The sequence below is a fragment of the Cnephaeus nilssonii genome (assembly GCF_951640355.1).
Source record: "Cnephaeus nilssonii genome assembly, chromosome: 1".
In the NCBI taxonomy this organism is placed as follows: Eukaryota; Metazoa; Chordata; class Mammalia; order Chiroptera; family Vespertilionidae; genus Cnephaeus; species Cnephaeus nilssonii.
This window is the reverse complement of record NC_137072.1, coordinates 25,709,906-25,724,854: the sequence shown is the minus strand read 5'-3', so window position 1 is coordinate 25,724,854 and position 14,949 is coordinate 25,709,906. Positions and strand designations below refer to the sequence as shown.

Genomic DNA, 14,949 nt, shown 5'->3' with positions numbered 1-14,949 from the left:
CCTACCCTATGCAAGGGCAGTGTTCCAAATTATGAAAATTCAAATCTTATCAAAAAGCTATCTGAATGCAAGTCAACCTTTCATGCCTTAACGATTTCACAGGAAGCTATAGGACAGTAGCTTGCACTCAGTTTCGTAGAAGATCTCTAAATCTCTCCTATCACTGGAGACACTGTTTTAACTATCCTCATATTTAAAAGATGTGAGAGAGTTGTAAGTGTCAACAGCTGGGCCCTGAAATCCTGGAATCACATGCCTATAAGTGCCTGAGCACAGGGGCGGCCCCACGTGCGTAGAGGGTGTCTGGAGCAGGGGCAACAGAAACAAAGTTCCTGGGTTTTCTCCAAGGTTGCTGCTATCTGCTTGCCCGAGTGGCTGCCCCTCTCCTCAGAGAGGCAATGGCTTCCAAACTCCCTCATGTGTTCATCCTCAGGTCACCGGGTTTGGGTAGGGGCACCATGTGCCAGAGGACCGCCCAAAACTTTGGCCTCCAGCATCTCTCCAGCGGCCACTACTTGCAGAGAACATCAAAGCCAACGGGGAAGTTGGTGATATGGTAAAGCAGTACATAGAGAGAGGTCTTTTGGTTCCAGGTTACGTGATCACACGCCTGAGGATGTTGGAGCTGGAGAACAGGCGGGATCAGCACTGCCTACTAGATGGTTTTCCTAGCACATTAGTTCAGGCTGAAGCCCTAGCCAGAATCTGTGACCTGGAGCTAGTGATCACGCTGAACATTTCGTTTGAAACACTCAAAGATCGTCTCAGTCGACATTGGATTCACCCTCCTAGCTGAAGGGTGTGTCACCTGGACTTCAATCCACCTCTTGTACCTGGGGTGGATGTTGTCACTGGTGAACTGTTGGTCCAGCAGGAGGATGATAAACCGGAAGCAGCTTCTCCCAGGATAGGACAGTACAAGGATGTGCAAAGCCCTCTTGAACTGCACAAGAACGGAGGAGTGCTCCACCAATTTTCTGAATGGAGACTAACAACATCTGGCCCTAGGTTTACGTGCTTTTCTAAAACAAGATCAGCCTTATTCAGTCCAAGCAAGCATGCTGAGCTGGCCCTGTGGAAGGACCAGGAAGACGCAGTTGGTTGTTCTTTCAATTGTATGTGTAGTGTGGTGCCATGTCCCAGTTAGAAGCTAGCTGAGGGAGCTTGCATGTCTTTTCTAGTTTAAATGGTGCACTGATATGAGCATTGATGAGCCAAAGGAGTCCGTGAAGAGGCTCCTCTCTGCCTTTTGGAAAAGGGGGCACCTGCACATATTGAAGATGCCTCTGCACAGGCGTCAAGCCCTTCACAAGGATATGAGGACATGCCGGATTTCAAACGGTGTAGAACCCAAGCTCTAGCCGATTTTTTACCATCATGTTGTTGCCATAGTGGTAGCCTTTTTACCCATGATGGTAGCGGTCTCTAGTTCTCCCCACCCCCTAAAGGCTGTTGAACCAAAGCACCAGTTGGTCTGAGAATGCCAAGGAATGTAACCCAGGCTTTGTCCCACATTCTCTGTTTTATGCCCCCTGTAGACAACGAGGTTGAAGCCAATTACTCACAATGGTCACTTCTCTGACTTTGAGCAACTGTATCCACAATTTATTGTTTTTGTTAGAGCAACATCTCCCTTTCTGCATCTATGCTCCATAGAATCTCTCCCTCTCCTTTTCAGACATCCTGGAATGAAAGGATTTGGCTGCTCCTATTTTTATTAGATGGTTTTTTTTTACATCTGTTTCCTTCCCTTCCTTTATCCCTACAGATACTTACTGCTTTTATGCCTCTGAACTTCCATTCTCAGAACTCAGAGCTAGAGGATGATGTCAGATCACTTCATGCACCAGGAACTGAGCTCTTGAAGGGTCTACTTAAACTGCTGGTCTTACTATCATGGGTGTTCCTTTCTTTTTTTGTGTGGAAAAATAAAACCTCATGGTCTTTTGTAAATCCTCAAAAAGAAAGAAATATTCACCTACATAAATGTTAAAAGATCATATCTTATGTATAGACTAGAGGCCCGGTGCATGGATTCGTGCACCGGTGGGGTCCCTCAGCCTGGCCTGTGCCCTCTCGCAATTCAGGACCCCTCGGGGGATGTAGTAGTGCGCAAAGTGGCAGGCGGCCGGCGAGGAGCCCAAGCTTGGGCCAGGTGCCACGCTGCTGCTGCTCATCCTGGCCCTGCTGCTGCTGCTTAGTAGCACTGCCACGGAAGCGGGAAAGGCTCACGCTGCAGCAGCTGCGCTTGCCAGCGTGAGCCCTCATCTGGCTCACATCAGTCAGCTGAGCAGTGCTCCCACTGTGTGAGCACACAGATCACTAGGGGGCATCTCCTGTGTTGAGTGTCTGCCCCCTGATGGTCAGTGCACGTCATAGCAACCGGTCATCTGGTCACTTAGGGTTTTATATATATAGATGTAAAAAGACCATGTGGAATTACTTGATTAAAAGAATAGTTTACTTTTTTGCCCTAACTGGTTTGGCTCAGTGGATAGAGCATCGGCCTGTGGACTGAAGGGTCACAGGTTCAATTCCGGTCAAGGGCATGTGCCTTGGTTGCGGGCACATCCCCAGTGGGGGGTGTGCAGGAGGCAGCTGATCGATGTTTCTCTCTCATCGATGTTTCTGACTCTCTATCCCTCTCCCTTCCTCTCTGTAAAAAAAAAAAAAAAATCAATAAAATATATTTTAAAAGAAAGAATAGTTTACTTTTTATTCAAAAAGTAACATATTTTGAAAATGCTGCTAAATGTTGGTGCTGACAGTGTTTCTCTCCTGTGAATAAATAGTTGGTAAAGGGAGTGGAGCCTGGGGGTTGGGGAAACATGTTGCACTAGCTATGCCTAGACTAAAGATGACAGCTTTACAACAAGGAGAAAACAAAATCTTAATTTTTTTCTAGTCCAAAGATTCTAGAGAGTGGTCATAAAGTCTAAAAATACAAATAATACTATTTTGTCATTTATTGTAATGTAATATCAATAAATCACTGTGGCCACCTTATATAATTAATTCTTGCTCTCCTCTGGGAAGGACAATGAAATTTATTCCAGTTGCCTTAAAAATAATTATTCCAGCAAGGGTCCTTCTCTATTCTTGGGGGTGACTTCTGTGTAAGCTTTACCTTTGGAGTTTTGGGGAGAGGGATAGGAAATAGGAAATGGCATGATCCCTAATTTCATACTCTACTCCTCCATCCTTCACTCCCCTCTCCTTTCTAGCAAAATAGATAGCTGCAGCGAGTGTCAGGGTTACTCAGTGTGTCTCCCATGTTTGCTGTTTCTGAGACACAGCCCAACAACTGAGGGGCCCTTTGCTAGGTGAGAAAAATCAAAGACAAACACCTTTTCCATGGTCTTTGAAAGATGATTCTTGTTTCATGTTCAGTGACCTAAAATATATATATTTCTGGTTTTCTTCAATAAACTCCTTCAATTATATTGTAAAACTTTAACTGTCTGAAAACATTTTCAAAAAAGTAAAATTCAAGGGACAGCTTTTCTTGGTTTTCATTCTGCTGCCACACACAGTTCCTTCACTGCTATCTTCTCTAATAAAATGGTAATATGCAAATTAACCATCACTCCGCTACATAAGCCATGCCCACCGCCCAAGCCACGCCCACCAGCCAATCAGGGCGAGTATGCAAATTAACCCAAACCAAGATGGCTACAGCCACAGAGAGCAAGGTTTCCCAGGTAACAGAGCAAGCCAAGCTTTCCATAGCCGTTGCAGGCCTAAACCTCCACTCAAGCTACAAAGTTTCAATTATAAAAGGTAAACAAATTCAAACAAATGGCAACAGAGTGGAGCTTGAGAGAGCAGGCCAGGGTTGCTGGCGGCAACAGGGGAAGCAAAGCTTTAAAGCACACCCTGGCCGGGCCCACCCGCGTAAGGCAACAAAGTTTCAATTGTAGAAGGTGAATTAACTGCCACAGAAATGGCTGCCACCCCGGAGGGAACAGCAGGCTTGGCTCTGCTCCAGGCTACAAAGTTTCAATTGTAGAAGGAAAATAAATCCCAGATACCAGGGCCTCTGCTTAGGTTGCCAGGGGGCGTGGCCCGCCTGCAAACCACCACAGGCCCCTCGCTCAGGCTGCCCCATGCCCCAAGAGAACCCCCCCTGATCCGGGACACCCTTCAGGGCAAACCAGCTGGCCCCCACCCGTGCACCAGGCCTCTATCTTATCTAATAAAAGAGTAATATACAGATTGATCATCACTGCAACACACAATATAGCTGCCCCCATGTGGTCAAAGATCCTGCCCCCATGTGGACACAAGATGGCCACTACAAGATGGCCAGCAGGAGAGGGCAGTTGGAAGGCACCCAGCCTGCAAGGGAGGGCAGTTGAGAGGGACCAGGCTTGCAAGGGAGGGCAGTTGGAGGTGATTAATCCTGCAGGAGAGGGCAGTTAGGGGTGACCAGGCTGGCAGAGGAGGGAAGTTGGGGGCAAACAGGCTGGCAGGGGAGCAGTTAAGCATCAACCAGGCTGGCAGCGGAGTGGTTAGGGGGTGATCAGGCTGGCAGGCAGAAGCGGTTAGGGGCAATCAGGAAGGCAGGCAGGCAAGCAGTTGGGAGCCAGCAGTCCTGGATTGTGAGAGGGATGTCCGACTGCCCGTTTAGGCCCGATCCCACCAGGATCGGGCCTAAACGGGCAGTCGGACATCCCTACAGGAGTCCCAAATTGGAGAGGGTACAGGCTGGGTTGAGGGACAACCCCCGCCGTGCACGAATTTCGTGCACCGGGCTTCTAGTGCATAAATAGTTTGGATGGTCTCTAAGATCCCTACCTATACTCACTGCTGTGAGTCTAACTAGCTCTGAATTCATTTTGTTCTCCATTATCCTGCCTTGTTTAGAACTTAAAAACGTTGCTGTTTAATACCCTTTAACCTTAATGCAAACATAAAATAGGTACCATTTATCAAAGGCCTATTGAGTAATACATGTAGTTTTACAGCCTTTATAAATATAGGATGGGACAAAAGTAGGCTTACAGTTGATCGTATTGAAAATAATACAATAATCTATATATATAAAAGCCTAAGCAACTGTTAAGACCGAACGACCGGAACAACTGGAACAACCAGTCGACCAGTCGCTATGACGCACACTGACCACCAGGAGGCAGACGCTCTATGCAGGAGCTGCCCCCTGGTGGTCAGTGTGCTCCCTCAGCCAACCTCCCGTGGCCCCTCTCCCCAGCCAGCCAACCTCCTGAGGCCCCTCCCCCTGGCTGGCCAGCCCCCCGATAAGCCTCGATTGCCAGCCATGCTGAGGGACCCCACCTAGGCACGATTTTGTGCACCGGTCCTCTAGCTAATAAATAATAATACAGAATAAACTGTTTCGTGTACTCACATCTGTAAGCCTACTTTTGCCCCACCCTGTATTTCATCTTTCAAGCATCCTACATTTATAGAAGAAGGTGAGGTCAGATATGTGAAGTGCATTGCCCAGGCTCTTGCTGCCAATAAACAGGGTAGCCAGGACTCACACTCAGGTTTTCCGGACTCTGCAGCCTGAGTTTGCTCCTGGATGTAAACTACCTATTTCCTGTCCTAAGCAATCCAGGGAGCGAGCCTGCTTGGTTTTGCTTGTATTAAGAGTGGCCTCACATCAAAAATAGCAGTGTTCCCTATGGTGACATTCAGCTTTACAGGATACTCGTCTTATTTTTCCCTTTGCTTCAGCAAAGAAAAGCTGCGAGAAGGAAGTCTGAGCCTCGATCCTCCTCTGTAACTGCTCATTTATAAGTGAAATGAAAGGCTGTCAAAGTAGGATGGCTTGAGTCCAGGCTAATCTATGGAGAAGGCGAGCTCATGACCCTCACCAACCTTTTGTGTCCAGGGTTTTGTGCCCTTAAAGGGAACTTTACCCTTCCGTCACCCTCAGCCATGGTGCTCACACCGAGGTCTGGGCTCCTGGGAGCTCTCCAGATACTACTTGCTTTTGTTTCCTGAGATCAGAGCAAATCACTCCCCCACTGCCACCCCAAACAAGGCCCTGATAATAAACTGATCCTTCCGAAAGTGCTGGCAGGTGAACCAATGGCGAATGTGCACCTAACACAAGGTAACCCTAACTTTATACCATCGCCCTGTCTCTGTCTCATTCTCTCTCTCATGCACACACTAATTAAATTGGGGAATTCCCAGGAGCATACAGATAATGTTATTTATTTTGACAAGAATTTGCAGTTTGTTAAAGGAAAGATAAGATATGGCATTTATAAACAATCATAATTATAATACATCTCAACAGATGCAGGAAGCAGATTTTTCTTCACGGCTGAAATATGGCCTCATGGGTTCCCCACATCTGGGTCTTGCACACCAGTGCACTTAGAAGGTGCCACATTAACATGATTCTGAATGCCAAATTCACACCTTGGCCTGCTGTCTGATGTGGCGGTGCTGCTTATCACGCACAGTTCTGGCAGAACCAGGGGAGATTGGCTTCCTGTCTTCCCCCCCTTCCCCAGGGTCACCCCTATCCCCTCCAGGAGCCAAGCTCAGATGAGTTCCAGTTTCAGCCAGGGTGTGCCCCCTCTGGTAGGCGAGGGAAAAGGAAAGAATAGCGATGGTGAGCAAGGTGCTGCTGTGCCTTTCCTGACACTTAACATGTTGTTGAGACAGGATAATGTTTGGCAGAAAGATGCCTGTGCAAAACCATAAATAGGGCTTTTATAAAATGTAGTTCACTGGAATCTGAATTCAGTATTTGGCTTTAGCTGTTTGTCTAAACAATTTAACCAGCCTGCTGGGGGAGGGGAGAGGGGGTTTGCTCAAATCATAAAGACCACAAATTTCCAAATGCTATGGATTAGGCATTCTTGGCAGTTACTGGTTATTGCCACTTCATGGTAAACACGTTCATGCATTATTTAATTAAATCCTTAACAATTACCCTAAAAAAATAGATATTATTTCAATTATCTTGCCTCCTTATATTTTTAATCCTGTTTATGTGAGCTTGTGTTTTCATGTACCTTTGTGGAGTAAATTCAAAAGGGCCTTTTTGGTACCTTTCTTTAGTTTGAGCTCCCCATTCTCATTAGCAGATAAACAATGTATTTGCTCCTGCCTGGAACCTCTGTTTTTTACGCTCTGCTGCTGAGACGGGGAATGGGCCCTCCCCGGGTCCCGGTGGTCGCTGCACACTGTGTATGCAGGGGGCATATGTCTCGCCTGTACTCTGCCGGGTTATAGGATCTCCACATCTACCTGATGAATTTTGTTTATCACCTTTCATTTAACAGACAGCATCTTTTCTTGCTACATTTAATTTTGCCAGAGAGGCCATTCACAAGGCAGATCATGTTCACAGTGTGAATTGCTTCTCTCTTCCCCTCCATTTTTAGTAACTCCCTTGTCCATTTGGTGTCGCAAAAGAAGAATGTGGTCTGGTCATGAGCTATCGTCCCTTTCCATACATAACTGACCCAGGCTGGTGTGCAAGACCCAGATGTGGGGAACCCATGAGGCCATATTTCAGCCGTGAAGAAAAATCTGCTTCCTGCATCTGTTGAGATGTATTATAATTATGATTGTTTATAAATGCCATATCTTATCTTTCCTTTAACAAACTGCAAATTCTTGTCAAAATAAATAACATTATCTGTATGCTCCTGGGAATTCCCCGATTTAATTAGTGTGTGCATGAGAGAGAGAATGAGACAGAGTCAGAGATGGTGAAACATGTCCAAAAGGGAGAAAGCTCTTGTATGGCACGGATATTCCTTCCTTCCTTAGTGATAATCAGGCTACCCTAGGAAGTTCGGGATCTCTGAAATACAAGATTTCCTGTTTTAAACTTTTAAAAGGAGCAGTGCACTTAGAAGGTTCTCCCTGGGGTTAGCATGCGTCTAACTCCATTTCATTCAACGTTTCTTTTCTTTATTTTAAAGCTTTGGCTATAAAGTCAGAAAGGTGCTAAATAAAAACAAACTGAACTGTATTTAGTTTAGAGAAAAGGGAAGAAGAAAAACTAAAACGCAATCTTTATGTAAGCTCAAGGTGTCATAAAACGAGAGGGTTTTCCTAGTTTTATGAGAATTTGTACTACTGATTTTTATATCCTCTTGTTTTTGCGACGAATAGCTCTCTGGGGAAATTTGTTGAGTTCCAATGGCATTTCACTATAATCCCTGTCAAGCTCAAATCCGTTCTCTAACGTCATGACAACCGGTCTCTGGTTGACTGACCTGTGAAATGTCAGTTCCACTTTCCCGGAAGTCACGTGTGTACAATGAGTCAGTGTCGGTGTGGGGACGAAGGGGGACATCTGTAATACTTCCAACAATAAATATTTTTAAAAGAGATATGAGGTTGTTGTTGTTTAAAAAAAATGTTTTCTCCCACCTTTAAGAAACACTTTAGTGGCCTATAGTCAATAGAATGATGAGAATGGTGGAGCTATTTAATATAGGGTGTCCTCAAAAAATGAATAATTATAAAGGCAATGTTTATTAAAATACATGTCAGCCCTAGCCAGTTTTGCTCAGTGGATAAAGCATCGGCCTGTGGACTGAAAGGTCCCAGGTTCAATTCCAGTCAAGGGCACATGCCCAGGTTGTGGGCTCGGTCCCCAGGTAGGGGGCATGCAGGAGGCAGCTGATCAATGATTCTATCGTTGATGTTTCTATCTCTCTCTCTCCCTCTCCCTTCCTCTCTCAAATCAATAGAAATATTTTTTTAAAAATACATTTCATTTTCAAAATTGAGCTATCAGCTGTTAAAGTGTGTTACATTTTTTTTTGACACACTGTATATGTGGCAGACGAATCTGGTTCACCACTGCTGATTGGTGCTTCCTTTCATAGTATGTAGTTGTTGCTTTAAGCAGCTTCCCAGCCAGGCACTACGTTTCCCGACGCCAACCACACACAAACTCCACTCACATTCTATTGGCCAAAACCAGTCACATGACCACAAACATCTAGGTGGGCCAGTTCCAAACAATGGAAGTGATGTGTGCCTCCTCCAAGCTGTGTGTGCTTTCTCCATAGCATCTTCATATTCGCCCGCAAGCCTGGGATCATCTGCTGAAGATGGCTACCACGTAAGATGGAAGGAAGCAGAATCCCTAAGGCAATATTAGGAGAGTTGCCTAATCGAGAAAGAATATCTATATTGAATGTTGTATGAGAGAGAATAAAATTTTGTGTTATAACATTGTGTTTTAGAAGATTTTGGTAGAGTAGTTCCTCTCCCCTGACCAAATGGCAGACATCAAACAAGTATAATTGTAAATACTCTCAGGATCTAAGATCATCTGGGAAAATAGAGGAGCAGCAGAAGGAAGAAAAAGGCTCACACACAGAGCAGAAAAACCCAGGAGGGGAGAAATGAGTTCATTTCCTGGGTCAGCCCCTGAAAGTACCTGCTCTTAGAAAAAGCAGTTCATTGGCCTGGACAGTGTGGCTCAGTGGTTGAGCATCTACCTATGAACCAGGAAGTCATGCCTGGGTTGGGGGCTCTATCCCCAATAGGGGGCATGCAGAAGGCAGCTGGCCGATGATTCTCTCTCATCATTGATGTTTCTATCTCTCTCTCCCTTCTTCTCTGAAATCAATAATTACATTTTTTAAAAGAAAAATCAGTTCATTGGTCTGAAGCAATGTGGACTAAGATAGAAAGGTAGGTTATTCAGACAATTATCATTTTGGTAAACATATAGTCAGAAAAAATTACAAATAATCTTTGCCATGTTGAAAATAAAGCAGTGCTAAGGTGGCTACCTTTAATACAGTATCATATTTTATCTGTGAGATAACTGGTGAAAAAAAGATTGGGTTGAAGAAACTCAGAGAAACATTCAAGGGGAAAGAATAAGGAAGGAAAACAATGAAAAACTGAAGACTCAAAGTATGAGAAAGACAGAAGTTACAAAGTAGTTTCAAAAAAGGAATAGAAGTTTGTGGATTTCAGGATACTTTTTTTAGAGCTAGAAATTAGAGATGGTAGTGAAAAATGCTTTGAAGACTTAAGTATATTTATTCATCCATCAGTTTATTCAACAAATATTTACTGAGCAACAACTACATGCTGTGTCTGTGATTGACGCCAGGGATAGAATAATTGTGAATAAGCCCTTTGGAGTTCATAGTCTCCTTAAACAGGAAATAAAGAATGGTGATACATAGTATCCTATTCCTCAGAAGGGCAACTGTTGACTCAAAAATATAGAGAAGGCCAGCGGAGAAAAGGCGCTCTGTTCCTCTCCCACTACAACTCTGTCTCCCTAAGTTCTGTGTTAGCTGTCTGAAGGGGACAAATTGGCTGAAGAAAGAGAAAAGTCTAAGACTTCAACAGACCATGACAAAAATAGAGCTAAATAATTATTTCCAAGAAAATGAAATTACTTTTTATCACCACACACTGAATAGCTTTCCTGATTGTTCCCTGTAAGTCTGCAATAGCAGTGGTGGCAGAACGCACAATTCCTGATAATGACAATACGACTGAAAAAATTAGTCTCCTGTGTGCAAAATAACATTCGCCACAATGGGCAATCCGTGCCTGCTCTCTCTGGACCTTTGCTGAACAGAATACCAGTGCAGGCTAATTACATGAGCAGCTGAAAACTGTGTGTGTACTGGAAAGCCGTCCCCTAAAGAATAGCCCAGAAAAGGTCTTAGTACCAAACACAAAACAACAGAAAAAAAGCGAGAGAGCAAACATGAGAGCATATGCACAGGCATTTTCATTAGCATCCTACAGTTAACCACTTCTGTGGATGCACATAAAAGAGCTGTAAAATTCTCTGCCTTAGAAAACACCTTCCAGGATGCAAGAATTCCGCAGCCACCCCCTCCCCGCATGCTGACCCAAGTGCTTTGCTCCAAGGCACAGCTATGGACCAGCCTTACGTTGAGGACTTTTGTCACTTTGAGGTACAAAAATAGTTCATGTCAGAAAGAGGGTTGAAGAGTCAAAGGCAACTTTCACACACTGATTCACATGTTGGGCAAGGAGTACAACTGGCTTGTCGCAGGGGAAGGTAGAGCAAGGAGCAATGTTTCCAAGTTCTACTCTTCATGAGGCGTGATGCCATTTATCTGCAAGAGGTTTCGAATTTGAGTTCCTCAGGTAAAGTTTCAGAAAGAGCTCAACAAACAACAACAAATGGCTCCAATATGATCAAAACAGATGTGCAGCCCCATATATAATGCATGAGCTACTTTAAGTCCAACCCCAAATCCAATGAATTTATTGTCTGAGAAGAGAAGCACTGGCAAGTGTTCATTCCTGCCATCTGCGCAGTAAGCGAGGGTCCTGACAGGAATGATGGCCCAAACTGTGTCATTTAAGAAAAGCTTAAAGAAGAGGTATTCCCTAAAAGCGTGGGCCCAATGTAGGGAAATCCAGGTACAGTATCAGGGGACTATTTATAGCCTATACCTAAGCTAAAGAATCCAGGGGAGGGGAGGAGACGAGAGGGGAGGAGAGGGGAGGGGAGGGCAGGGGCGAAGGGAGGGGAAGGGAGGGGGTCTAACAAAAGTCGAGGCTTTCGTTCACGATGCAACAGCTTCCTTCAGTCAAGGATGTAACTGACCTGGAGGAACACCACAATGAGAAAGCTTCTTTCCTCATTCCCTTTTTCTGATCAATTTCTAGTGCTCCTCTCTGGGTCAAATCCTAGGAAAACCAGGTCACAAAGGAGCCTATGGATGAAAGTCCTTGTAGGCTGGCCTCCCAGAGCAAAGAAGGACCCCGACAAAACCATGGTGCGGAGAGAAGAGTGGGTCAGGTGTGGCAAACGGAAGGTCCCCAGCGCAGGCCGCTTCCCCAGGAAGCTTCGGGCCCATCGGCTGGAATTTAAGGAAAAGGAAACAAAAATCGGAATCGGGCTATCCTTTTGTAATAAACGGAGCCAACGGACAGGGTTGGATTGCCCAACCAGACTAATCAAAATCAGAGATCTCGCCCAGTATCAGGCTTTCCTACTGATTTCAAGGACCCCGTCAGTGGAGAGTCTCAGACAAAGCAGAGAGGAGCCTGGGTCAGCAAGGATGCCCCTGGTCCTGTCCTCCTGCACTGGGCATGCACTGTGGCTTAGAACAGGAGGCGAGGTCTCAAAGTGAGGTCCGTGGGGTCCCTGGCACAGCAGGAACATTTAAACTACGGCACATCCCCCTTTTACCCAGACACTTGGATGGCCTAGGGGCCACTCTCCAGGGAGACCTGCCTCAGAAATCCTGGGTCCCATTTACTGTAAATAACCCCTAAGGCAGGGAACAGCCTGTTAGGGGCTCTCAACCAATAAGGACTCTTTCTCCCAGCAGCTATCATTAGCCCAGAACCCAGAGGTGCAGTTAAAAAGAGATTAGACCAGGTTGCCTACCTCGGTTTCTCTCCACACAACCTCCCACACCCCCAGGGAAGGGGGTGAAGGGATTTCAGGCAGCCTTTTTAACTCCTTCCTCCCACAAACACTATGCATATATTTAAAAGAGGAAGAAATGTTCATTATTTTCCGTAAATGAGTGAGATCATGTGGTATTTTTCTTTCATTGCCTGGCTTATTTCACTTAACATAATGCTCTCCAGGTCCATCCATGCTGCTGCAAATGGTAAGAATTCCTTCTTTTTTATAGCAGCGTAGTATTCCATTGTGTAGAGGTACCATAGTTTTCTAATCCACTCATCTGCTGATGGGCATTTAGGCCGTTTCCAAATCTTAGCTATGGTGAATTGTGCTGCTATGAACAAAGGGGTGCATATATCCTTTCTGATTGGTGTTTCTGGTTTCTTGGGATATATTCCTAGAAGTGGGATTACTGGGTCAACGGAAAATAAAGAGCATTATAACCTGATGAACAAAAAGATAGATACAGAGGCAGTAAAGCACCGAACAGACTGTCAAATTACAGCGGAAAGGCTGGGGAGTGTTGGGGATGGGGGGAAAGATCAACCAAAGGACTTGTATGTATGCATATAAGCACAACCAATGGACATAAGACACTGGGAGGGTGGGATGAGGGCATGCGACAGGGGGTAGGGGAGGCTGGGGGGAGGTCAATGGGGAGGGAAGGAGATATATGTACTACTATGTGTAATACTTTAAACAATAAAAAAATTAATAAATAAATAAAATAAAAATAAATAAAATAAAAGTGGAAGAAATGTGTGTGTGTGTGTGTGTGAGAGAGAGAGAGAGAGAGAGAGAGAGAGAGAGAGAGAGAGAGAGTGAGAGAGAGAGAGAGAGAGATTTTCAGGGGGGAAAAGAGAAAACATATAACAATATGGAGGAGGGAAGGTCACTGGGCCCCCTGCATGAACCGGCCTGAGGAAACCCGCTGTACCTCTCACCTGAATAACCTTCCACCTTTGTCGGTCAAGCCCACAGCAAAATGCAACTGCGGTGAGTTTTTTAAGGGCGATCACAGGTGTACCCACAGGCCCCACCCCAAAGGCGCCTTCTTGGCCGGCAACGTCAGCCCCTGTTCCTTCCCACGTGACAGGAGCAAGGCAGGGCCGCTGCCCTCTGACCCCAGGCCACCGAGGCACTTCTGTGTCTGAAGCTCTGTAGCTTTTAGACCTCCTTTTCCCCAGTTTGGAGAAGAAGGTGCCCAGAACACTCTAGAAATACAGGGTTGTCAGGTGTGGGGAAGTGAGCCACAGCCGGGATTTGGGGTACATCTGCTAACCCTTTGGGACTGTAAGCACTTTAATAGAAGTGTGCATTTTTCTAAAGTCCGGTCCAGAGTGTTTACAGGGTTCTTAAAAAGACTGAGGGCCTATGAAGTTCAGCTGCAGAACTGCACAGAGTTCTTACTGAATGTGGACCCAGGGCAGGCTGGGTCCCTGCCGCCAGGGTCTGGCCCTGGGCCGCCCTGTTTGGCTCCCGGCCTGTCCTCCTCACCCACGGGAGCATCCAAGCTCAAGGTCAGGCCTGAGCAGGAACACAGTCTTAGGTTCCAGAGGATTTCAAACATGCTATAAGATATTTAGAATATAAAAGTGTCGAACTTACCTTTTCGTCTTGTTGGAGAGCGCCTGGAAGCCATCTTGCAGATTCGTGCACCTCTCCGCGGGCTGGAGCAACTTATTCAGGTAGGTGCTGTTTCACGGGAGAGATTTTAAAGAAAGGCTGGTTTAAAATGAGAGCTTACAAGATGCTGTTAACAGAAACCAGGTTTAATTGCTAAAGTGTGCTCAAATGAAGTCTGGTGTGTATTCCATTATTAGATTTCTCGGTGGAAAAGGAAATTGATATTTTCACTTCTGTTGGGTCTAAAGAAAAAATCTCACACTATAATGTCAAAAAGAAAAGAACTCCTTTGGGAAAATGTTACATTTTCATGTTTTCCTATTTTGAGGTTATTGTGTGGCAATGAACGTGTTATTGAAGAGTTTAACCATTGTGTGTGTGAGCAGACTTTATTTTTAAAAGCTGTCGCTGGTAGGAGGCATGCAGACAAAGGAGATCAACAGTTCTCTCCAGAAAGATACAAAGTAAATCTGGCCTTTGATTATTATAGTAGCCATGAAATAGGGCCTTTTGCAATAGCAAGCTCCTGATAGCTATTGCTTTATGAACTTGAAAAACTGGAGCTGGAACAAAACCCAATCAAAAAGTAAGGCCCTGGCCAGAGTTTCTCAGTAGTTAGAGCCTCAGCCAGAGCACCGGAGGGTCTCTGGTTCGATTCCTAGTCAAGTTCATGTACCTGGGTTGCAGGTTCAATCTGGCCCCAGTCGGGCACGTGTGGGAGGCAGTCAATCAATCAATCAATGTATCTCTCTCACATCGATGTTTCTCTCCTTCCCTCTCTTCCACTCTATCTAAAATCAATGGAAAAAATATCCTCCAATAAGGACTAACTGCAGCAAAAAAGCAAGGGGTTATGGAGTCAGGCTACCTATGAGACTCGTGGACATGTGCGTGCTACTGAACCACTCCAGGCATCAGTTTCCACATCTCTAGTCCTTCCCTCA

The 14,949-nt window shown here is 45.3% G+C and overlaps 1 protein-coding gene and 1 pseudogene across 2 annotated transcripts in view; one reads left to right on the top strand and one right to left on the bottom strand.

Moving 5' to 3' along the window:
- ST8SIA6 (ST8 alpha-N-acetyl-neuraminide alpha-2,8-sialyltransferase 6) overlaps window positions 1–14,949 on the bottom strand; it is a gene marked incomplete at its 3' end in the record, with an annotated part of 146,555 nt that overhangs the window by 80,692 nt on the left and 50,914 nt on the right. Inside the window, exon 3 of the mRNA XM_079769804.1 lies at window positions 13,988–14,074. Coding sequence (XP_079625930.1) covers window positions 13,988–14,074 — 87 coding nt within the window. The remainder of the gene's footprint in view (window positions 1–13,987; window positions 14,075–14,949) is intronic.
- Window positions 399–1,026, top strand: LOC307098769 (adenylate kinase 4, mitochondrial-like; annotated as a pseudogene). Its single transcript has one exon. The product of its transcript is annotated as an adenylate kinase 4, mitochondrial-like (transcript).